Raw genomic sequence first — 25,638 nt, 5'->3', positions numbered from 1 at the left:
AGGCCAGCATCACTGAAGTGGTCAGAGCCCAGTGAGCCGGGCTGGATATTAGGACATCTGCTACAAGACACTTTACAGTTAACAACTGGGGGGAAATAAGCAGGAGGGAAACCTCAGAAGTCAACGGGGGAGAAACACAGCAGTAAATGTAATGTGGAGCTGATTATGGTGCCTGACGGCCTGTGGGCTTGTTGGCCCTTTGGCGGCCACACCTTGTTTTTGGCTTAAGACAAGGCTGAGCCTTGTCTTAACACTTAAGTCCTTGTTTATTCTTTCCCTATTTCTTCTGCACTCAGTTTGTAGACATGGCAAAAGTTACTACAGATGTGAATGATGAATCTGGCTTCGCTAGAAAGATGCTGTGAAGATTAATTTTCATCTCAGTTTGTTCCTCTATCTTATCAGAGGTACCTTCTAGCTCTAAAATTCTGTGATTCTAGAATAGATACTACGATTCTAACAACAATGCCCAAATGAATATTGTATCTTAGAAGTTGTTATAGATGCAATAAAATATGGACTCTAAAAATTAAAAGTCTCTACTAATACTATTTAAAGTGAGTTTATTGATTCTAAAGACCTTCCCTTGCTATTTGGGCAATGTTGTAATCTAGGTGAACTTCAACTCTTACATTAGATATAGATCCAAAAAGGCAAACTTTAAAAGGTATTAGCAATTCTTTACTGAATGTATTAACTGACAACTGGGTTAAGAAATAAAAAGGAAACAGTAGTATTTGATAACTTCATTTTTAAGTATTTATTATAAAGTGCATTTCACTCAGTTTTCCTTTTCCATCAGTTTGAATTAATAATTAAAACCTGTTGAAGATCTTCATATACTCAATCATAAACTCCCTCTCCCATTAAATGGTCAATCAAATGTCGTAACTTATCTGGACATTACATTTGCCAGGGTGTATACTGAATGTTTTGCTTTCCCTTCCTTAAAACACTGAGGATAAAAGTCACAAGAAATAGGTATTAGTTTTCCTTTGAAAAAAATAGTCCAGAGTTTCTTATCTTTTTAGTGTGAGATAAAGTGAATAGGTTTGTTTGCTTTTTAAAAATTATCCAGTTAGCAAAGATTCCCACTGGTCTGTTCCATCCTTTCCCTGAAGATGATTAGGTAGCACAGTCCATGGTCTGCCTCAACTTCATCAATTCTCGCTTCAGCTGTTCAAAGCACACACACGATGATGTTCCAGGACCCCAGTCACAAGAAGGAAGGTACAAATCTAGAAAAAGGCATGTCACCATCCTATTAGTTTGCTCGAAATTCTTAAAGCTATTAGAGCACAGGCAAGTTTATGCTTCTCCTTGTGCCACTCCCCTCAAATGCAGATGCTTGAAAGTACCTATTCTTCATCTTTCCCTCCTCTGCCTAAAGGTTCATCCAGGTGCCCTATCCTTCTTCAAAACAACAAAACCCAAATGATCACATCTATACAAATATGATCCCACCAAAGCAAACCAAAGCTTGTCTCCTCCTTAGCATCTTTTCTTTTTTGAAGGGAGAGGAACTTTTGTTTTGCTTTGCTTTCTGAATGGGAAGTAGGAAACTAATAGTTAAAACTAATAGTTTAAAAGAGGAAGTAAGTGGAGAAAGCAAAGTGATGAGTAATTGGACCATTTTCCAGGGTCAAGAAATGAGTGCTGTCTAGATCTTGGCAATTCTTGTCCTAAGAGGAATTGTCAAGGATCTAATTGCATTTTGTTGTTGCTGTTGCTCTTGTTATCTTGAAGAATTCTGCCAAACTGTGCAGACCAAATAACTGATTTTTGAATGCCTATCTGCAGCAATGAAATATTCCCAGAGAAAAAGATGTCATAGTTAAATCTGCCTTGGATAGATATTTTAGAGATCTGGCCTATAAAAGTCACTCTCAAATATTTTGTGGGGTCTCTTAACATATTTCTCCTGATTCCTGGATATGTGTGTGTTGTGGGTTTTTTTGTTTTTTGTTTTTTTTGCGGTACACGGGCCTCTCACAGTTGCAGCCTCTCCCGTTGCGGAGCACAGGCTCCGGACGCGCAGGCTCAGCGGCCATGGCTCACGGGCACAGCCGCTCCGCGGCATGTGGGATCCTCCCGGACCGGGGCATGAACCCGTGTCCCCTGCATCGGCAGACGGCCTCTCAACCACCGCGCCACCAGGGAAGCCCTGTTGTGTGTTTTTATTGTGGTAAAATATACATCAATTTATCATTTTAGCCATATGTACGTATATGTTTATATATTTGTTTAAATAGTATAATTCAGTAGCATTAAATATGTTCTCATTGTGAGCAGTCATCACCACCCTCCATCTCCAGGAGCTTTGGTCATCCCAAACTGAATCTCTGTACCTATTAAAAAATAACTCCCCACTCCCCACTCCCCTCAGCCCTTGGTAACCACCATGACACTTTCTGTTTCTATGATTCTGACTACTATAGGTACCTCATATAAGTAGAGTCATACAATATTTGTCCTTCTGTAGCTGGCTCATTTTATTTAGCATAATGTTTTCAGGGTTCATCCTTGTTGTAGCATATATCCCCCCAAAAGGTTTTAAATTTGAAAAAAGTAAAATTGTTAAATATTTACTGGTTGATAACTGATATATCTATGTTAAGTTAATTTTACAATATATTCCATTTGTATTAATATGTCATAAATACAGATTATAGTGAATTAGAACTTTTGTATAACGTGTATGGTGCATTTATGCTTATTTCATAAGGTTTGAGGCATTGCTTTACAACTTTTAAAGGTTGTGGAATCTTGCTTGTTATTTTACCACTAGCATAATCCTTATTGAGTATATCCATAAATTAGTTCATACTATATTTTCTTAAGAAGGTAATTTATAATAAAATATAATATAATATAAAAGATAGCTTTATGGGAAAATATGATTCACTAGAAACAATACTAGTTTCTAGGTGAGTGTAATCATTAAACTACATCATTTTCTATATCACTTTTCTCAATCAATAAGAATGATTTTTCTCTAGTTTTGCTTTAATACAATCTAAAAAACGGAGTCCACTAAATTAAAATAGTAAAAATCAAATCTTGCTTTCTCATAGCCCTCTATTATGCTTTCCCTCTATTTTATAGTTCTCCTGCCCAGAGAAGGCAAAATACTGTCTACATTTCCAATAGACTGAGACCAAGGGAGAGGTTGCTGGTTTTGAATGAGCCTCAGATCAAGCTTAAGAAAATTTTACTATCACAGATTTAAATTTTCTGGCACAGTGGAATTGGTGGATTGGAGAAATTTATGGCAAAGAAAAGTAGACACTAAGTATACTGCACATTCTAAGGCTGGTCAGCTAACTGTCAATTGTTTAGATGAGATAGCGTTCCATAGCACACAGATACCCTGAACACAACATTACAGGTACAGAAGACCACATCCTACCCTTTGAAAAAAGCCGATGGTCCTTCCTTAGTGAGCATCATCATTGCGCAGTTGGACACACTTGTGTACTGTCCCGGTAGACAGTTAACAAATCTGGTTTTCACCACATCCACTGGAGAGGACAGAACGTTGTGCAAAATCCAGCAATAACAGCGGACACAAAGTGACCGGGCACATCATCTGAAATGGGTCAATGAGACAGGTCAACCCCAGACTTTTAATTATCTATCAGATCCTTGTAAACCTGTTGATAGCAGGAGGTCAGTGTGGATTTCTTATAAATAAATAAAAAACAGTGGACTTCCCTGGTAGTGCAGTGCTTAAGAATCCACCTGCCAAGGCAGGGGACACGGATTCAAGCTCTGGTCCAGGAAGATCCCACATGCCACGGAGCAACTAAGCCCGTGAGCCACAACTACTGAGCCCACATGCCACGACTACTGAAGCCCGTGCACCTAGAGCCCGTGCTCTGCAACAAGAGAAGCCACCGCAGTGAGAAGCCCACGCACTGCAATGAAGAATAGCCCCCGATCGCCGCAACTAGAGGAAGCCCGCGCACAGCAACCAAGACCCAATGCAGCCAAAAATAAATAAATAAATAATTTAAAAAGAGAGAGCATTAAACATAAATAAATAAATAAAATACAGTAAGGAAGGTTATACTCACATTAGAAAAAGTTGGCAAATAGTAAATGGCATAGTGGATTGCAAGTGCTTTAGGAAAATAACCTGCCACCTTTCTGTGTCCTTAAGGTATGGCATAATGCCTGATATATAGGCATCTAATACTTTTTTATTGAATTAAAGTCATTGTCCAAGGAGGATTTCAATGTCTCCAGAACCTGTTAGAATAAAATTTTTAGGAACCTATCCAATGGTTCTACTTTTTGGATGAAACCACCAAGAAGCTCCTTATTTAACTGGCTCATCTGGATATAGTGGAGGATGATTCACTTCCTGAATTCTGCTTTATAAGAATAAGATGCTAACAGAAGTCCCATATATTAGTATTAAATGAGAATAATGCTGATGTAAGAATACAGTTGCATCTTAGTTTTGTTGCAAAAAAAAAATGTTGCAACAAAACTTCTCAAACTTAGGGTTTTGGTTATAGTATATCTATTGTTCAAAAGTGCCTATTTTTTTAAAAGAGAAAATTATTACAGTTAAGGGATTCAGTATAATATGGCTGGAGAAACTCCAAGATGAAATTATAAATGTGCAGAGCTGCCATGTAAAAAAAAAAGTTACCTGTTAATTGTTTTTCACAAGGGCAGGAGCATGTCAAATGAGATAGTAGACATACTAGAAAGCAAATCGGTAGTAAATTGCTGAAGCACTATATAAAGTGAGCTATCACTGGCTCCTTTTAATTTCATGCTTAGCGGAGCACAGTGGAAAGGACAATGGCAGGTCGCTTGGCTCAAGGTGCAGCTCTTACCTTCTCTGTGACCCTGGTCAAGTCATCTGAACGTGAAGTCATGTTATCACCTCATGCCTGTGTACTATTTTACAGATTGTAACGTGTCCTCATGTAAGTGTCACATTTCATCTGGTAGATAATACAGCTTTATGAAAGACTGGATATGAAGTCAAAGATTTTTTGGAGATGATTAAGAACATGGGTAGTAGGCTCAGTGTTGGTGCCAGCTGATTGTCATGAGGCAGTTGGTAAGGGGAGGTGAATTTAGGGGAAAGGAAACAAGATCAGCTTTTAAAAGTCGTGGAATTATTTGAAGAGAAGGGTGTTTCTCATAGTTGAGAGCTACGGCAGGCAACTGCATACAACATACAAAGAGAGTGAGAAATCACAGCTGGGAGGTATTTGAGAGTCAGCAATATGAGTGTGATAAAAGAGGGTCCACACTTTACATGGGGGTAAGTATAATGGGACTAGGGAAAGGGGTCAAGGGCTAAGTCATAGGCGTCCCCAGAGTTATGGCCAAGGAAGAATGGCCTTGTCAAAGGTAAAGTTAGGAAAGAAATAGAGAACCCAGTCACAGAACTATGGCATTTGAGAATATAATTAACAAAGTGTTGGGTCTCGACTAGTGTAATGTTTAGAAAAAAATGTCAAAAGAGAATAAAAACAAAGAAAAGACTATTGGATTTGGCTCTAACATAATTGGTCATCTTAGGGGGTGCAACTGCAGTGGAGTCATTAGGTTATGAGACTGATGGCTAAGCAGATTGAGAATGTTTGGTATAATGTGACTAAATGTATAAAAGGGGGCATTACTCCTTAATAACTCTAGTGAACTGCTATCATCTGGTCAATCCTCAACCCACAACCCAACTCTACCAACCCTACCCACCGTCCTTCACAGTGGTTCCGTCGGTAGTGGTCTTAAAACATAACTGCAAATTCCTCCCATCAAAAGGTGATAGATAGATAGTCCATGTTCATTCCCCTTGCATCTGGGCAGGCTTGTGAGTGCTTTACCAATAGAATAAGACATAACTGGTGCTCTGTGGTTTCTGAGGCTGGATCATAAAGTCTTTTCAGTTCCTGTCTTATTCACTGGAACATTTGGAGTCCTGGGTCATTATGTAAGAAATTCAACTTCTCTGAGGCTGTTATGCTGGAGAGGACCCAGGTAGGCACTTCTAGCCCTCCCCACCAGGCACCAGACATGAGAATGCAGCCGTCTTGGACTCTTCAGATAAACCCATCTGTCAGCTAAATACACCAAGTGATCTCCATCAATGGAGTAGGACAGAAGAATCATCCAGCTGAGCCCTGCCCAAATTCCCAACCCATGAAATTGTGAGATACAATGCAGTGGTTGTGATTTTAAGCTGGAACCACCTTTTCTTTTTTGAGAGATTGAGAGTGACATAGACTCTTTGCCCTTTCCTCCAACACTACCTTCATGATGAGGATTTGGACGCAGTGGGTGGGTGTAGAATTTTTGGATTTGGACTATAACAATAAGTCACAGTAACTTTTTGAAGGAGAAGCAGGGTAAACTAAAAGATGTTTTGTTTCCTTTAGGCACACGTTTTATTTTTATGTCCCATAACTGATGATGTTCTTTTTTTTTTTTTTTTTTTTTTGGCCACACCTCGAGGCATGCAGAACTTCCCTGACCAGGGATCGAACCTGTGCCCCTGCAGTGGAAGCACGGAGTCTTAACCATTGGACCACCAGGGAAGTCCAAGGCACATGTTTTAAAAGGACAGAGTATGACAACTAGAGGAGAGGGTGAAATGAAAGCTATTAGAAGGGAAGGGAAAGTGAGAAAAGGATCTGTTAGAAAACCAGAAATGTTGTCGTCCCAGTCAGGTAAGGACAGGTACCGAGAGGGGATTTGTGACAGGATAAAGAGGCTGATTGATCTGAGACTGTGAGCTGAATGACAGCATGAGCTCTGGGATATTAACATCGGGCTGGGTAGGCGTGGTCAGTTAAGAGTCTTCTCCAGGAGGTAGTATGGTTTATTCAATCGCGGCTGAGCATCTGAGGTGTGCTAGGCACAATGCCAGAACTAAGGGTCCAGAAGAAGCAGGGGACCCTGACAGGTCAGGGGAGTTCAAGATTCAGAAAATGGTTCTGGATTCCAAGGACCAGGCTACCTCACCCCTTCTGGGAGGCTCTGGGAAGTAGGAGAAAGTTTGCCTCAGGTTGGAGAGAACAGTAGGGGAGAGGGTGGTGTCCCCAAAGGGTCAGACGTCTGCTCTTCCGGAACAAAGAAGTAAAGAGGTAAAGAATAGGTCAGTGTGAGTAAGGGCAGCAGACCTTTTATGATGTAGCTAAGGGGTGGCAGCAGGTTCCTACTGTACTAAATTCCTATTTTCCTTTTTTAAAATTTAGAACAACAAACTGTGGTCAACCAGGAATCTCTGAACAAAACGTCTTTGTGTTAAAAAAAAATAAGGATAACAATGCTGTGCATTTGAAAAATGTTCTACAGTTTCTGTAATTTTCTCATTAACTACCAGTAGTAAATCGTGTTGTAGTTATATAGATAAATGTGCAAATGACAGAAGAGACAATTTATAAAAGAAGAAATACAACGTTTAAAGTGGGCGATATATTCACTATCACTACTAAAAAATGTACTTCTTTCACCTAGTAAATTAATACCTCGTCTCTACCAAAATTATTATTATTTTAACATTTACATGTACATTTTAAATTTACTTTTATAAATATAAATTATGAATGTATGAATATTTAAAATATGGTAATTTTAATATCAACATGATATGAATGATGGCATTATAAATTTGCATGATTCTTTTGGAAAACAACTTGACAGTATGCATTGAGCCAAGAAAATGTCCATACCCTTGGCTCCAATAATTCTACTTCTGGGTATCTACCCTAAAATCATTAGACAAAATATGAAAAAGTCATACATACGTAGGATGATTATTTCAGTCTAATATTTATCACAGCAAATTAGTGGCAGTACCAGCCTCAGCTGGGATCTAGGTCTGCATGTCTGGCTTTGTCTGAAGGGCTGTGTATGCTAGTGTCTATAAGTGTCTACTGGTGTGCACTGATGTGTGAGTGGGGAAAGAAACTGCCCTTAGGAACAGGGAGACAGTAGGGAGAGGATAGGAAAGGGTTTTCTTGGTCCATCCGAGCCCAAAGAGAGGGAGCCTATCGAGATCCACATTAAGGAGAAAATATCCCATTTCCGTTCTGATTAACGTAGCATAGCATAGTGATTACGAGGACAGACCCATGTCCAAATTCTCAGATGCTTACTAACTGGTTGAGCATGGACAGATCACTTAAATTCTCTGAACCTCAAATGCTTCACTTTAATGATGGATGTGAGCCATTAAGTTATTAGTAGATCACTCCTTGTGCTTAGCCCTGGATATATATAATCCTCATAATGCAATGAAAGATTATCCAGTTCGTGCACTTAATGAATAGTTATACAGCATTTGACAAGTGCTAGACACTGTTCTAAGCACCTGACCGAATTTAACACACCTAGTCCTCATTGCCGCCCTCTGAGGCATGTACTACTGTTATCCACTTCACAGATGAGGAAACTCAGAAGCTCGGAGTAGTTAAGTAACTTCTAGGTCACGTAACCATTTCACGGTACGCTTGGGATCTATCTGACCCCCAGGCTCTCAATCACTAAATCATGCCCAAACTGCCTTCTCAATATATTTATTTATTGTTTAAATTTTTTCATTGAAATATAGTTGATTTACAAAGTTGTGTTTGTTTCAGGTCTATAGGAAAGTGATTCAGAATATATAGAATATATATTCTAAATGTATATATAAAGAATATATAGATTCTTTTGTACTATAGGCTATTACAAGGAATTGAGTATAGTTCCCTGTGCTATACAGTAGGTCCTTCTGGTTATCTATTTTATATATAGTAGTGTATATAGTTTAATCCCAAATGCCTAATATATAACTTTCCAATATATTTGTGACAGGATACTTTACTATGCTTTGAAGATGTGTAATGGCTAGATATACTCAACATATTTTTTCTATAAGACATATCAAAAGTTGCCTCAAAATCACATGAAACACATATCCTTTACTCTGTTTGTATACATTACTAGGGGACTTACAAAGACATGAATAAACATTACAACACTTTTGCTTTAAAAATCACTTGATTTCATTCCATCTTCAGTTGAACCTGGTGGAAGAGTTGGGGAAGGTAATATATGAGATTTAGAAAAATGAGATTTATAGGGATTGAGGCCCAGTGGAGGGAGCAGAGAATGAAGAGGTGACTTAGAGGAGAGGACATTCCTGTCCTCAGATACTCAAAGGCATATCCATCCAACAGTTAGAGTTGCTCTGTACACAATTAAGGAAAAGATTTAGCACTGAGGAGTGGAAAGTACAGGTGAACAGATTTTAGGTAAGTGTAAAAATTGTTCTACTTTGTCAGTGTGATTAGAGATGGACTGTGATACTGTTTTGGGTAATGAGTTCTCTGTCACTACAGGTATTAAATTTCAGGTGATTTGGTGTAAGATTAACTCAGAGTGTCAGATTTATTTTCAGAAGGACCTGGTTTTGAATCTGCCATTTGCCATCTATGTGACCTCAGGCACCTTATTTAATCTCTTTACACTACTGTTTTCCTGTCTATGAAAGGGGGACAGTAATCTTAATTACAGTGCTATTGTGAGCACACAGTAAATAACACTGGTGAAGATCTTGGCACAGTAACTACAGAGTGGCCCCTAGAAAGGGCATAAGAAGTGATTGCTACACTTTCATTTTTTATTAATACAGTTTGGATGACCGCTTTGCAGCTTGTTGGGAACCAAAGCCCTGTACTAAAGGTTTTACTAACAGATGTGGAAGGTCCCTGCTCACTCTGAGCTCCTGAGGCTATGACTCTGTGACCTACCCTGGGATGCAGTTATTATATAGGAGAAGCGGGGCTGGATCCCAGATCTCTTTGTTGAGAGCGGCCAGGAGTGGCATGAGGGTGAAATGGGAACATTCCAGCTGAGAAAGAGCCTTGATGCGCTCCTGGTGCACGGGGTTGGGGTGCCCGGTCACTGTCCTGATGAGGACGTGGTTGCCGGGTCAGAGGTCAAAGCCAAGTTCCAGGACCCTCTCCTTCCCACATCCCTCCTCTTCCTAATCTCCTGAACAACAGGAGATTTCAGAGTGGTGCATCCTGCCTGGCAGAGAGGACTTGGCCAAAGGTCAGGGAGTACAGCCCTTGTGTGAATGTGACACAGACACAGGGGAAAGGAGCAAAGACCAACTGAGGTTATGTTGGAAGCATTTTTTTTTTTTTGCGGTACGCGGGCCTCTCACTGTTGTGGCCTCTTCCGTTGCGGAGCACAGGCTCCGGACGCGCAGGCTCAGCGGCCATGGCTCACGGGCCCAGCCGCTCCGCGGCATGTGGGATCTTCCCAGACCGGGGCACGAACCCGTGTCCCCTGCATCGGCAGGCGGACTCTCAACCACCGCGCCACCAGGGAAGCCCTCTTTTTTTTTTTTTTTTAGTTTATTTTTTATTGAAATAAAGTTGAATTACAATGTTGTGTCAATTACTGCTCTACAGCAAAGTGATTCAGTGATACATATATACATACACATCCTTTTTCATGTTCTTTTCCATTATGGTTTATCACAGGATACTGAATATAGTTCCCTGTGCTCTACAGGAGGACCTTTGTGTTTATCCATCCTATGTATAATAGTTTGCATCTGCTAACCCCAAACTCCCACTCCATCCCTCTCCCATCCCCCACTCCCTTGGCAACAACAAGTCTCTTCTCTATGTCTGTGAGTCTGTTTCTGTTTCGTAGATAGGTTCATTTGTGTCCTACTTTAGATTCCACATATAAGTGAGATCATATGGTATTTGTGTCTCTCTTTCTGACTTGCTTTACGTAGTATATATGATCATCTCTAGCTGCACCCATGCTGGAAGCATTCTTCGTGACGTCTGAGGCCGTTGCTTCAAACACAGTTTGCCAGTTTCCAGCATGGCGGTGGCTCGGGAATCAGACACAGGCCAGGAAGCCCCTCAGCTTTGCGCTGCCTGTGAACAGAGCCACTGCAGGCCTGTGTGACGAGCTGTGACGAGTTGCTGATCCCGAGTTATCTGGGAAAGACACTAAGAAAAAGGTGGATTTTATTTCATCCACAGCATGATGCAGAAGGGCAAAATAAAGTGCTGCCTCTAAGTATTCTCACCTTGTTGTGTAAGTGTGGAACGTAAAATGCTAAGGGGGCAGGTAATGAGGAACCTCCCCAGGGGAATTCAGTATCTCTTTCCTCTGAAGGTGCTGCGTCTGAAGGGAAAGGACAGGGTACATGCACTGCTTACAATGTGCACATATATATGAGTGCTCAAAATTCCATAAAAGCACTCTCTTTTACATTTTATCTGTGTGGTTAAAATGATTATTTGGAAACACATATGTGACTAACTTTAAGATGCCCGAATCTCACAGACAAGAGACTAAAGCTTCCTTTCCATTGTTTTCCAGTGGTTTCCAGAATGACATTTTGATGGCTCTCCAGGGGAGCTTTCTTTGCCCTGCTTGATTTCATAATGAAATAGCTCACGTGGAGGTTAGTTTACTCAGAAGCTGTCCTTTATATGCTCTACTCCATGTTTCTGGTTCTTTGCCCTTTTGAGATGTGCCCTCTTTGTTTAAAACCTTTGCTAAACTCTCTTGTTCAGCATTTCTTTTTTTTTTTTTAACTGAAGTATAGTTGATTTACAATGTTTCAGGTGTACAGCGAAGTGACTCAGTTATATATATACAAAATCTTTTTCAGATTCCTTTCCATTATAGGTTATTACAAGATATTGAATATAGTTCCCTGCACTATATAGTAGGTCTTTGTTTAATCATTTTATATGTAGTAGCATGTATCTGTCCATCCCAAACTCCTAACTTATCCTACCCTCCCCCCACTACCTTTTGCCTTTGGTAACCATAGGTTTGTTTTCTATGTCTGTGAGTCTATTTCTGTTTTGTAAATAAGCTCATTTTTATCACTTTTTTTAGATTCAACATATAAGTGATATCATATGATATTTATCTTTCTCTGTCTGAATTACCTCACCCACTTGCTGCTTGGGAGTCAGAAGAAACCTTGAAGGGAAAGGAGCACGCAGTGTAGAGTTTACTTCTCTTTGCTGATATCCTCTCCAGGATCTGGACTCCTCAAGGCCTTGCTGCCTTGTCATTCCTGCACTCCAATTTTTGTCTCTCCAGCCTGAGAGGTTACTAAAAGCTCTGCTCAGCACTTTGCCTCTTTACCACCAGTTTTTGCTCAACTTCTCAGCCTCTTGACCCTGCACTGATAAATAATTGACAGATTCTAAGGAGAAAAGCTAAGCAGCTCCATGCATACTGGGATCACCTCCACGCATATTTCTTCTCTCCAGGACCTTAGTCCCTGAAGTCTTAGCTGCCTCGATGGCTTCCTTATGTCAAATAGGTTCTTTGTTTTGTTTTGGTTTTATTTTTGTTTTTGGTATTTTATGCAGCTTTTCTAGTTGTTCTTGTAGTAGAGTCAGTCTGACACAGGTAGTCTATTGTACCTAGAAGCCAAAGTACTCAGCAACATATTTTTTAAGGGGGTTAATAAAGGTGAGCAATGCTTGATCTTTATGGTATTAGAAGTTATTATTTAACCAGAAAAATTAAAATAGACTCATACCTTTAAACATAAATTAGTTTATCTGGATTATGAAAATTGATTTGTACTAGAAATCCTTAAGAATACCAAATGATCTGAAACAAGTAAAGCATCTCCTTTACATACATTCTCTGAGTATTCGGTTTGCATATATGAGTCATTCTAAATCAAAGTCTATATGAAACCAATTAGTCTGTACTGTGCTCTGTAGCCATAAGCTTGTATTTCAATGCCATTGGTACAAATTGAGCCATTTTTACTGCCAGTTAAAAACAAGAGGGATTCTTCTTACTGTAAATAGTGAGAAGCAGCGGAGAAGTTTAAATTTCCATTTTAAAAATTTGTCTCTATTTTGAGCAGCTTTAATGAGTGTAAGAGGGTAAAGGTGTATATTGCTATTAATATTTTACAATTTGATCATTGAGAAACTTTAGTGTTTTTGATTATGGAATTGATTTTTCTCCCCTCATCTTTAAGGATTAATTGCTTGCTTTATAAAATTTCATTTTTATTTGTATTTTGTTTTTTGATTTTGTTAGTAAGGGCATATTTATTTTACTTTTAAATGTTTAACTTTCTGGGTATTAGCATTGTTTTAAAATATTCAAGTTTACGGTTTTTAATGGTTTCACATTCTTGTTCTACTTAACATCCACTTTTCCATTAGCTTTTTGCTACTTATTAATTTTATGTTTTAAAAATTTTCATAGCTTTAGTATGATAATCTCTAGATTGGGGGGTGGGGGAGGGATGGACTGGGAGTTTGGGATTAGCTGATGCAACAAAGCCCTACTGTATAGCACAGGGAACTATATTCAATAGCGTGTAATAAACCATAATGGAAAAGAATATGAAAAAAGAATAGGTATATATACATATATAACCGAATCTCTTTGCTCTACACCAGAAGCTAACACAACATTGTAAATCTATACTTCAATAAGATAAATTTAAAAAAATAAATTTCCATTTTTAAATGAACTCTGATGTTTCTTGGGAGTGAAGTGGCCTGTGGTCACAGAGAGGATAATAGGAGGATACTCACCCCCCATCTGTCGAGTGTGTACTAAGGAAAAATACTCAGGACATAAGCAGCTCGGCGGGGAAGGCTGCCTGGGGGATGTAGAGAAAAGCACTGTGAAATACTAGCAATTCTCAAAGGGATAACTTGACTATTAATATTTATGCATAACACATGTTTTGACATAACACAAAAGGTCCAAAACTCTCAGAGTTTCTTGTCTGGAAATCAGACAAGCTTGAAACTGAAGATGGCCAGGTCCATTTTTATAACATCAAATTGAGTAAAGGGAATTGGGGAGTTTGAACTGGATAATCTTTGCGATCCTTTTAAATATTAAAATATTATTCCATCCCTATGGATTTTGCTGGACTGTGGGTAGAAGAAATTTTTGCCTCTGTTACTACATAAACCATTGAGAGCTTGGCACCCTGGCCATTTTGATCTCACCTCCCACCCTGTTTCCCCTTTGCCAAACTGAGAGAGAACATTACCCAGCTTCGTCTGCTGATGTTGCTGTCTGGGAGCTCTCCTGGTGGAAGGCCCACTCAGCATTGAGCCCCCTGTCAAAGTTAAGGCTTTATTATTTTAAAGGTAGCACCCTTGGGGGCTTCCCTGGTTGCGCAGTGGTTGAGCGTCCGCCTGCCGATGCAGGGGACACGGGTTCGTGCCCCGGTCCGGGAAGATCCCACATGCCGCGAAGCGGCTGAGCCCGTGAGCCATGGCAGCTGAGCCTGCGCGTCCGGAGCCTGTGCTCCGCAACGGGAGAGGCCACAACAGTAAGAGGCCCGCGTACCGCAAAAAAAAAAAAAAAAGTAACAGCCTTGAATTTTTAGATGGTTGTCTCATTGAATGTGGATCATTGTGACCTTTGTTTCTTCATTCAGGCCTCTCATATTTTTAAAGGAGCTTTTGAAAGAGCAACTGACGTTGCCTCTTTTGCGGAGAAAATACTAAGTGCAGTAGATTGAAGTGCCTTTGGAGAGGAGGAGGGTCTTTCGGAGGATGAAGGGATCTGACCTAGACCCGTGCTTTTGGACGTGATTTTTGTACATGCTTTTCTTGAGCTTATGACTGTCAGGGGAGGCCACCAGAAGTCATCTGTGATCCAGGCACCTGATGGGGTGCCAGCTGAGGGCTCTGTGCCTCTGAAGACCGCCTGGCCCTGGCATGGCCTGTAAGGAAATGTTGCCAGTTTAAGGCCATGAACCCAAGAGGAAATTACATTGTAAGCAGAAAGAAAATCGTGTGGAAATATTTCCCGTTAGGTAATGTTTGCGTCATGGAGGACATCATCTATCCTCCTTGTAATCTTTTCGTCCTTTGATCCTTTGACTTCCGGTGTTCAAAATAGAATAAAGCGCACCGTCTCTGCTCTGTGTGACCTGAAACAGATGCTTCTGTCAAGTTCTTCCTGATATTCTTTGAGTTACACTTGAATTCACAGCTCTGCCCTCCTTTTCTGCCCTATTTGTTTTGAGCATTAAGGGGCAACGTGTCCTTTTATTTTTTACTAGAGATGTAAAACTGTAACCGGGATATATTGAATGTGGGCCTCAAACTTAGTCACAGAGAATGGGCTTTAGCCCAACATTACCCTCTAGTGGGATACAATAGAATAGATATTAATTAGGTTGTAGGATGCAGCTGAACAGGTATAACTGGAGATTTTGTGTCAGGTCTGCTCTGTGACAAATACAAGTGGCTATTAAGACTAAAGAAAGAAGCAGAAGAGAAAGAAGGAAATTTTAAAATACATCTCACGTTTGGAAAGTCACTAGCCTTTGGTGAGGGTGGAGCAATTCATCATGCTTAATAACCTCTTCATTTTCTTTCATTTTATTCTCTCTTTGTTGCCACAGTGAATACAAAAACCAGAAGCCAGATTTAAAACGGGTAACAGATTGGCTCTTATGAAAATTTACACACTACTGTAGAACACGTGACATCCAAAGGTAGAAGACAAATCCAGAAGAAGCCAGAAGGACCAGTAAACATTTCAAAGAATATTCAACGTCCCTACTATGAGAGAAATTCAAATTGAGATGAAATGTCATCTTTCATCTATCAGATTAGCATACATTGAAAGATGGTTAACTTCAAATGTCGGTGAATGCATATGGCTGTTGCTGGGAATGTGAACAAAGTGAATTATTTTGAAAGCCCATTAGGCGGGGTGCGCTACAGTGTTAACGGGTGTATGCGTTGACCCCATAATTTTACTCCTTCAATTCTGTCCCAGAGAAATATTCTTACATATGACCCAAATCTCTTTACAGTGATATTCAGTGCCACAAGGTTTATAATTAGAAGAGTCTACCATAGCGAAAGTCCATCACCTGAGGGGGGATTGGTGTGTTTGTTAAATGAGACATGGAACATTCCCTTTCTACGGCAAACTGTGCTACCATTAAAATAAATGAGGTGGATCTATCTATACTGACATGGAACGATCTCTCTGACACTTAGGTGAGAAAATGAAATCAGAGAATACTTTTAGTTTGATCTACTTTTTGAAATGTGTGTATGTAATAAATAATCAACCAAGACCTACCATATAGCACAAGGAACTCTGTTCAATATTCTGCAAAAACTTAAGTGGGAAAAGGGTTTGAAAGAGAAAAGACACCTATGTGTGTATGTACATAGATGTGTATATAAATTTGTGGAACCAATGAGCTTCAATCTCTCAATAATATTACCGTGAGGGAAATAGGAGTTTGTTAATAAAGGAAGACTTCTAGATAATTTTCTAGTGTTCGATATGGGTATTCTTTTTTGATTGTTGCATCTGTGTATTTCTTGTGCGTAAAAAGTAAACAAAAATAATTATATATAATTATGTGGTGTTCTTGTGGATATACTGAGGTTGATTGGAGACTTCACCACTGTAGGGTGTAGAAAGTATAAATTTAGCATAGTAGCAAGACTAAGCCCAGGGACGTCTTTCTACCAAGTGTCATTTTTCAAGAAATCCCAGCACATTGGGTAAACATTTTGCTGGAGAAATGAGTGGATCTGTAACCTTCCAGATAGTCCGAATCTTTTCCTGGCTTCATCACTGCCTGAGTCAGCGCTGTTTACTCGGGGCTCTGGAGTGGGCTAGGATGGACGAGATGGCAGCAGAGTTGGGGGAGTGATGAGGGCCACCTTGGGGACTCCAACCATCACGTCTCTTCCCAGCAAACACCCCTGAACCTGGTCAAGCCACCGAGGAGACAATTTGCTCTAAAATTGTCCTTTCCCCTTCCCATTTAGAAAGAAAATGGAATTCCAAAGGAGACTCTGAAAACTCCATGTCAACTTGTGTGTATTATTAAAGCTACTCCATCTTACATTTCATTTTCAAAGGCGTTTCATACGTTGCTGAAGTCTTTTAGGAAGTCAGTATGCCCGGGTTCACTTCACCTCAGCAGGCATTCACAAATCCCCTTATTGAATGCTGCATCTTCTTCTTTATGAGAGCAGCTCTTGAAGAAATAACCGAGGGCCTCACCCCAAAATATTTTGTGCTTTTATTTTTTTCATGGACTCTCTCAAAGGTCTTCTCAGCTTATATGAGCATCTCTTTGATTGATTTCTCCTAGAAGGACCCAGTGAATTCAAATGTTACTCCCTTATTTTTTTCCTTGTTCTGACATACAGTTCTTTCTCACAGTGAGAAGAGATATTGTGTTGCATTACACTGGAAATAGCTGATATTTCAATACAAATTACAGAGGAATATTGTCCAAACGTGTGATGCTAAACCCTCCTTTTTGGCTTTTGATGAAATGTCATATTGATCAGATATCATTTCATACCAAGATTTCGTTCACTTCCAAAACTTCAAAGGTCAACACTGTCCTCTATTTCTCACTCTTAGGTCTAAATTTGGGACAGGAGTTGTTGGAGGGATTGAAATATTGCACGTGGTTCATATTTTGACAGTATGACAAAGGATGCTGTAAATTATGTACCAAAACCAGCAAGTGGGAAAAATAAACTGTAAAACCTCATACATTTTAGGTTCCTTGGCCCTTAGAATACCAATAAGTGAAGATAAATTTCTATGAGAAACAAGCAGTAACTGATCATAAACATTCTTATACGCTTGTTTATTATCTTGTAGGAAACCGAGGAGGTTTGACGCAGAGGAAAACGTGATCACACTGAAGTTTTAGAAAGATCATGTAGGCAGCAGCTTAAGAGTAACTGGAGGGAGTTACGGGGCTGCCTAGGGGCAGACAAAGCGGCCACAATCTGGCAATCTTTGTCATCTTCTCAAAACACATGCCACAAACATTTATACACACATAGGAAAGCGTGGCATCACGCACTGGCAAAACTGACCATTTCTTTCTTGCTTGCCAGTGGATGGAAGAGTAACTGTATCCCACTCAGACTAACCGATAGCCAAAGGGCTAATCTGAATGACTGCCTTCCTATTGTTAAAAAACAGACCCAATTAAGGAAAGTTGCCTTGGAGTTGCCAGAGTCAGGGACTATAAATCTACATATAATCTTCCATCAGAGCATAAACTTATGAGTCTCATTTTGGGTCACACTTTGGGGCATAAGGGTTGGACCATCAGCTATGACGCAGAGGTGTCGAGAAGAGACAAAACTGCTGAGAACCTGCTTGATCCACCAAAGGTTGAGGCATGCTTTGTTCTTTTAAGTAAAAGGCAATTGATCTCCTGTTATGTGGCAGGTAGTTGAGATTGCTACTTTCGTTTAAGGATAACCTATTTTTGTTTTTTGAGTACAGTCTGCAGTGAAGAGGCTAGAACAAATATTAATATATGAGTCTAATAAAACCCTCTTGGACATACAGAAAAATAGAAGGCTGGACTAAGTATGATTGGGAATAGACAGAGGAACAGAGATTAAGAGGCACTCAGAAGAAATAATGGATTGGTCTCAGTAACTGGAGGTGGGACAACAGGAGGAATCAAGGGTGACTCACATTTCTGGCTTCAGGTACTGGATGGATATTGGTATTGTTAATCAAGTTAAGAAATAAAGTGAAACAGGTTATGGGGACAAAATCATTCAGTGTTTGAAGTGCATGACAGTATCTGGATCACCGTAGGTGGTGGACAGTCATGAAATAAGGGAATTCACTAGACAACAGATTATCTCCAACCTAGTCCTCAGGATGTGGCATCCGTCTAGCTGATACTTTCCCCTTGAGGTATTCTAAGAACAGCTACAGGATTTACGTCTGCAGAGTCCTGGCCTCTCTGTGAGGGTGAGGGGAGGTAGTTGTGAATCCAGGAAGCCCAAATAATCCACAGCTTGGCCCTCAGCCGAGCCGATGTGCAGACCCGTCTCCCGGCAGACGGTCCTATTACCAAAGCCCACAGGGAGAGCATCCCAGGCCCTGCCTTTCCTCCTCACTGTGTCTGTCTATAAATTCCTTTGTCTGGCTGCCTAAGATTTCTTTTTAAAGGATTAGACTGTCACGAATATGTTACACAAAAGGCACAGGGCCCTAAACATTAAGTAAAAGAGTTATTTTAAAACAGAAAACAGCGTGAAATGTTGTACTCACCACATCGGTTGCTGTTCTTTTCGGGTTAGAAGCTGATGCTGTAACAAAAGAGCCATCTTACAGGGCGAGTCGTGAAGAACACGCAGAGGAGCCCTTAACCGGATGTATAGGAGAATGAGGGATCGGCCAGGACACCCCATGAGTTCCACTGTTAGATTCATGAACTAAGTAGCTGAGTTGAGGTTCTCTCTACAAAGCTTCCATCGGAGACCAGGTCAAGGTCACTCTACCAGGACTGGGAAGCTGCTCTATCTCTGGGGACAGGAAAGGGAGGAGAAGCCTAGCCACCGCCACCCCCCCCCACCCCAGCTAATGACTATGACAAGAACATACGGGGACCTGCCCTCTGCCTGGCCGCCAAGGTTCCCAGCCTGCATCCTCGGTGGGGGATGAAGACACTGTTGGCAGTGGACCTTCTCATTGTCCGTGGCTCCCCTGGTGGCACTTGCACAAAGCTTATCCCCCTCCTACCCAGAATCAGACTTGAAGTAATGCAGGATGGACGATGTGGCTAGATCTGTGGTTTCTCTGGAGCACTCACTTCCCTAGCACCCAGGCTGCAAATGGTTTCCCCCTTTTCCCCCAGTAGTAGCTTCCTCTTCTGAGTTTTCACATATGAAAGGTCCACTGAGGCCAGTGCCCAGTGCTCTGGAGCTAGAAGCTCACTGGGATGCCAGATCAAGTCTATTAGGATATAGACATTGAGCCCGTCATCTGTGATGGTGGAATGATTATTAGCATCACAGAACTAGATGGGAAGTGGCCATTCAGAGAAGATGGTCAATCACAATACCCTGAAATCAAAGAGAATAACCCATGAGGATACCAGAAAGGCATACAGACCATTAAAAACTAGACACGAAGTTTAATGCTCTTTGAAATGCCCTGTCTGCCTCTGGAGGAAGGCACTGACAAGATGGTCTCAGAGACTGAGCTGGAAAGAATCATCTCAAAGGCTCAGGGCTCCTCCATAGGTAGCCTTTAGAAGCAAACGGACTAGAACCTGCTGTTATATAGTATATTGACACTGTGACAGAAACACTATGAGGTGCTTGAACAAATAAGGACGGTATTACGACAGAGTGTCAATAGGAACATACACTTTCAGCGTGATACACTGTTCAGTTATAATCCCGTTCTCAGTGATAATGGAAAATTCTGGCTCCTCTTATTTATCTAGGGCTACACATTTAAATACATGTTCATTCCCCTCCCAAACCCATCTTTAATTCTGGAGGTGAGAGAAAGGATCAGACTCTATAGCGTTATCTCTCGAGGCATCTTTAAGTGATAGACAGAATAATGGAATAATGTACAATCATCTAAGAGTCGAATCAAATGAATGACTACTCAATTAAATACATACCAAATGGTGTTACCATGCACTAATCAGGGTTAAACAGAGGTATTTTCACCCTTTTATTACTTATGCAGGATAAGTTAAATGATTAGATGACTGACAATGATTCTCTTCCTTATTTTACATTCATATGCACATCACTATGTAGTGTATTTCTGTATTTCTTTTCTTTTCTTTTTGGCTATGCTGCAGGCTTTCAGGATCTTAGTTCCCTGACCAGGGATTGAACCTGGGCCCCCAGCAGTGAGAGCGCCGAATCCTAACCACTGGACCGCCCAGGGAATTCCCCATACTGTATTTCTTACCTCAAGATATTTGCCTACAAAAATTTGTTACCTAAGTCAAAATGGTTGCCTAACATAATTTCCCCTGCTAAACTGTCAAAAGAATAATGTTATCACCTTAGACAGGAACTCAAGTACTGAGATAAAAGCCACATCTGAGTATCGGATGTATTTTATTTGTTCACATTTATCCTACTTGAGGTTAACACTACTTCATTGGACAGTTTAAAAAATCATTCTGTAAACAAAATAAAAAACAGCAGCAGCAGCTAAAATAAAGACCAATGGATACTAAAATAAAGGAATGCATTGGAAGGAGTATTCTGCATAAGCAAAGAAAATGTGACCATGATTATGAATGCAACAATAAGAGAAAAAAACGCCAGCATGTGTAAAAGACAGAAATATAATAGGAATAAAAAAGAAGCAACAATACAAAGTGCAGGTGCGATAGTTTTCATTTCCCAGTCCATTCAGGAAATAGAGCATACTATTCTTTTATATAAAGTGACAAGTTCCGCTTTAAACATTCAGTTACGTTATCTTGCAGGTTGTGTTTTCAATTTACATTATCTCTACTTTACATGGATTTAACTGGAAAGATGGTCATATGTGATACATGGTATAATTTCTTGAACCTATGGAGAGTACGGAAATGGTAAAGTTTATCGTTTTACTTTTTGCTTCATTTGCAATGAGTAACAAGAGGCTGAAAATCTAGTATGAGAAGCATCAGTATTTTTACTCCCCCCCCCCAAAAAAAAATCCTGAGCCCTCTCATCATTTCTGTTGCCACTTTCAGATTCTCTGTAACAAAAGACTGTTCATTTCCCCTGAATTCTGGCCAGCTGACTTAAATCATCAGTTTTGTAAATGCAAAATTGGCCTGGTATTTGTCCAAACTGTTCAGATAGAGGTGTTATTCCGGCATCACATAAAAATCACTTACACTTTCATAATTGCTTAGAACCTCAAAAGGGAACATCTGTTAAACATGATTTTTGAATAGAGGACTTTTATGAAATATATTTCAAATCTTAAAAAATAGTTTTAATGCTCCCTAAAAGTGGTGTAGGATTTACCCCAGCTGACAGTGCCTATTCCATTTAAGAACATTCTGTGTTTGTGGCATTCTACTTTCCTTAACAGCTCTAATTTTATTTAAAAAGCCCCAATACACGTCTGCTGCCTTATTTAGTGTTAAACAGCACTATGTATATAGCTCAACAGCAAGATTAAGAAGTTATAAATACACACATATCACGGACAGAGTCATCTTTCTTTCGGAATTCACTGAATAAAACTGTATTCTGGTAAATCCCCCTCCCCCCGACAAGAGAGTGTACTGGGCCTACACCGAGGTGTTTAAGTATTCCTCCAACAGCTTTCATTGTATTATATTATGAAAACACTAGGCTTTAAGCCGGGTACTAATAAATATTTAATTTAAAAGGAAGAAAGAAACCCCAACACAGAACATAAAAAAGACCCTCCCCCCGCTCCCAGCCTGCGTGTCCCTACAGAAGGCGCGGGATTCACCCGGACATGGCCGAGATCTCGTAGTCACTGGCCGAGGTGAGGGGCTTGCCCATCATCCGGATGTTTTTTGCACTGGTGATTCTGGCCATCATGCACACGGGCTTGTCAAAGTACTTCACTAGGGCAGGTTCTGTCAGGAGGGAGGCCAGGAACTGCTCGAAGGTGATGGCCCAGTCCCGGTCCAGGCTGGTGCTCCGGGGCAGCGCCGCTGTGCCCTGGCCGCTGCGCACCAGCACCGTGTCCTCGCCGATGTCCTCGCAGTGCAGCTTGTCCTCCTCGTGGGAGCCGGCACTCAGCACCGAGTACGAGGACATGGAGCTGTCGTCCTTGGTGTCGTCGTCGGAGATGAGCATGGAGGAGCAGGCCCCGTGGTCCCGGGGCGAGGAGTCCTCTAGCTTGATGTCCTCCATCTGTCCCCCCAGGGAGTGTTCCTCGCCGTCCCCCGCCAAGCTGGCCGGGAGGGGCTCCACGGGGTCCGGCGCGTAAGGCTGGCCCGGCCCTTTGTTGGGGAAGAGCATGCCGCCGGGGAGGCCCTGGTTGCCGGGTGGCCCGCCACCTCCGCTCCCGCCCTCCTTGGCGGGCTGGGTAGTGAAGAGCTTGCCCACTTCCCCGATCTCCAGCAGGAGGCTGGTCACCGCCGCCGTGGCGTGGTACAGCTCCTGCTCGTTGGGGTCCTCGCTGAACATGTTATACATCGTCTTACACAGCTCGATAAACTGCCCCTGCAAAGTGATGGAGGGAAAACACAAGTATGTGGCCACCTCATGAGGAGCACGGAGGCAGGACCCAAGTGGACGGCAAAGCCATTTAATATCAGGACTCCTACAAGATCCTGGAAGAGTCCTACCGTAGGGTGGATGGATGTGTAGTTTAAAGTCTCTTTCATTGCTTCCTTTTTTTAAACGGGGAAAACTTCTAACATCCATGAAAGTAGAAAGAATGAAATAATACGCCTTTATAATAGTACCTATCATTCTAGAGTCAAGAAGGACCACGGGGACCTCCCTGGTGGTCCAGTGAGTAAGACTCTGCGCTCCCAATGCAGGGGGCCTGGGTTCCATCCCTGGTCGGGGAACTAGATCCCACATGCATGGCAACTAAGAGCCTGCGTGCCGCAATGAAGATCCCACGTGCCGCAACTAAGACCCGGTGCAGCCAAAATAAATAAGTAAATATTAAAAAAAAAAAAAAAAAAAAAGAAGAAGGACCATGTTATACAAATGTTTCACTAACTGTTTTATCCTTTCTTGCAGTATCTTAAGTAAATCGCAGACCTCACCTCATCTCATATCTACACACTACAGCAGGCAGCCCAATGTTTCCAAGGTCAGGTCAGCTCCAATCCCCTCTCCCATGATACATCTGCTGGTGTCCACGGACGGAAGTCATGCCTCCCACCCCCACCAGGATGATTTATCTGTTCTTCTGTTAGAAAACAGCATTTGCATCCTGTATTTTAATTATTTATATTGTTTTATCGCCCTCATTACATTTCAGCTGTTTAAGGAAAAAAATATGTCAGACACCTTTATAGCTGAGCACAGTGGTTTGAAAACAGCATGAGCTTGTCTTCCGAGTATCTGAGGGTATTTTTAAAGACTGGGATGAGAATGCATGTATTCTCAAATTTGAATATTTCGTGGTTCACATATTCTCTGAGGAGGTCATTTTCTCACAACAGAGCATGCTTTGAATGCACAGAAGCATGCACAAAATAGATCCAAACAGGTACTACTTAAGCGCCTTGAGGAGAACTTATTCTACATTTATCTATGACTAGAAAACAGAGCTTCAAGGTTTGAAATGCATGAACTACACTGTTCGGTACTCACCTGATTCAATTTGGGTAAATCCTTTGCATTCTTTGATTTGGATTTATTTTCTGGAGTCCAGAGTCTCAGATAATTACGATTTTCTTGAGAATTTGCCCTCTTCCCTAAAACCCAAATGCCGAGAAATAAGTGTTCAAAGGTCAAGAAGCAACTGTTGAACCAGCAGTAAGGGAAACACAGAGAAGACAAAGTCTGTACCTCTGTCGGGCTTTAGACTCACTGTAACAAAGCCATCGTCTGCACTGTGTTTGCTTCTGCTGTCCAATCCAACCACTACCAGGAAAGATTCAGAAGAAAAAAAGGAGAATGTTACATGATAAGCCCATAGGTTTAGCAGGTGTAGTAGAAAACAGAAAAACCTCTAGGTAGAGTTGCCTAACACAGCAAAACAAAACAAAACCCCAGCACATAAATAATTAGGTAAACAACAAATAATTTTTTAAAGTGTGAGTTCCCACATTATCACATGGGACACACTCACGTTAAGCAAATTATTTTTGTCCACCTCAAATTCAAATTTTACTGGGTGTCTCATATTTGATCTGACAACTGAGTGTTGCCTGCCAGGTCAGTAAACAAAGGATGTTGCAGCCATCAAGCCAGCAGCACTGCAGCTGCCCCCAACTGTGCCATCTCCACCCTGCAGGGATTCAGGATGGAGAAAAATAGGATACTGGCCCTAGACAGCTAAAGTGCATATCAAAGGAATGATTTCAGTAAGCCCAGACTCTTGCATCTTCCCATACACAGAAAAGCACTAAATTCATTAACTTGAGATATCTGGTTTCTTTAATTAACACTAATCTTTTGATATTTCCACTACCCGTTTTTTTTTTTTTTTTTGCGAAAAAAATCTTATATATCCTGGCTCTCCTCCCTTATTTCTTCGGAGCAGTCCCTCTGAGCTATGCGAGAGGCTGCCTCCTGGGCTTAAGTCCTCAGTACGTCTGCTGAATAAAACGTAATTCTCAACTTTTAGGTAGTGCTTTTTTTTTTTTTTTTACAATCGAAAAACTCTATCTCTAGGTGAAAGATTCCCCAAGAATCCTTTTTCACAAGCAGGGCTCGGTGTATAAATAGGAATTAAAGGAGTGATGTCATGTGGTGTTCAGTACTTAAAAAACGGTGGTGCTGGCCCCAGTGAATGCTGATTTCCCTCCTCTGTTACATTATCATCTTAACTTTGTATACATGAGATTGACCTTCTGTCAGGCTCTGCAAAAGATCAAGAACCCACTTTTTAAAAAGAAACTGACATCTATGTTGATAAAAGAAAACAAATGTCATGTGCTACTAAATTCCTTCAGATTCATAATCTGGCATTTTTTGACTTTCAAGAAAACAACTTATAATTGTTTTCTTCTTTCTTCTTAAAACAGGACATCCCAGGGCTTCAAAAGGGAGAGGTGTACTATCCCCCCAGTTTCCCATTCAGTTTGTGAGCTGTAAGAATGCATCCCAAGCACTTCCTCAGCCATACAAAAGGAGGCTGGTTTGCCGCATATGTAACCTTTACATATTTAGTGCCAAATTA

The 25,638-nt window shown here is 40.9% G+C and overlaps 2 protein-coding genes across 7 annotated transcripts in view; both read right to left on the bottom strand.

Annotated features, from left to right (window-relative positions):
* Positions 1 to 568: 568 nt before the first annotated feature.
* UCP1 (uncoupling protein 1) lies at positions 569 to 4,892 on the bottom strand. Its single transcript, XM_089911276.1, is given in 5 exon segments — positions 569 to 1,192; positions 1,194 to 1,238; positions 3,410 to 3,536; positions 3,539 to 3,593; positions 4,851 to 4,892. Coding segments are annotated over 5 exon segments (336 nt in total). The 3' UTR covers positions 569 to 1,125.
* Positions 4,893 to 20,889: 15,997 nt separating this feature from the next.
* The window catches only part of TBC1D9 (TBC1 domain family member 9), a 115,654-nt gene continuing 110,905 nt past the window's right edge, over positions 20,890 to 25,638 (bottom strand). For 5 of the 6 annotated variants that reach the window (XM_089912425.1, XM_089912426.1, XM_089912428.1 and 2 more), the window contains 3 exons: positions 24,303 to 24,377; positions 24,105 to 24,208; positions 20,890 to 22,994 (listed from right to left, as the gene is read on the bottom strand). In XM_089912425.1, coding sequence (XP_089768551.1) covers positions 22,269 to 22,994; positions 24,105 to 24,208; positions 24,303 to 24,377 — 905 coding nt within the window. In that variant the 3' untranslated portion in view covers positions 20,890 to 22,268. The other variant, XM_089912429.1, reaches the window with a different exon arrangement.

The sequence above is a fragment of the Delphinapterus leucas genome, chromosome 5 (assembly GCF_059928025.1).
Source record: "Delphinapterus leucas isolate spDelLeu-1000000601 "Yukka" chromosome 5, BTC_Dleu_Yukka2, whole genome shotgun sequence".
NCBI classification, from domain to species: domain Eukaryota; kingdom Metazoa; phylum Chordata; class Mammalia; order Artiodactyla; family Monodontidae; genus Delphinapterus; species Delphinapterus leucas.
Note: the sequence above shows the minus strand (reverse complement) of the source record. Positions and strands in the feature narration are given on the sequence as shown.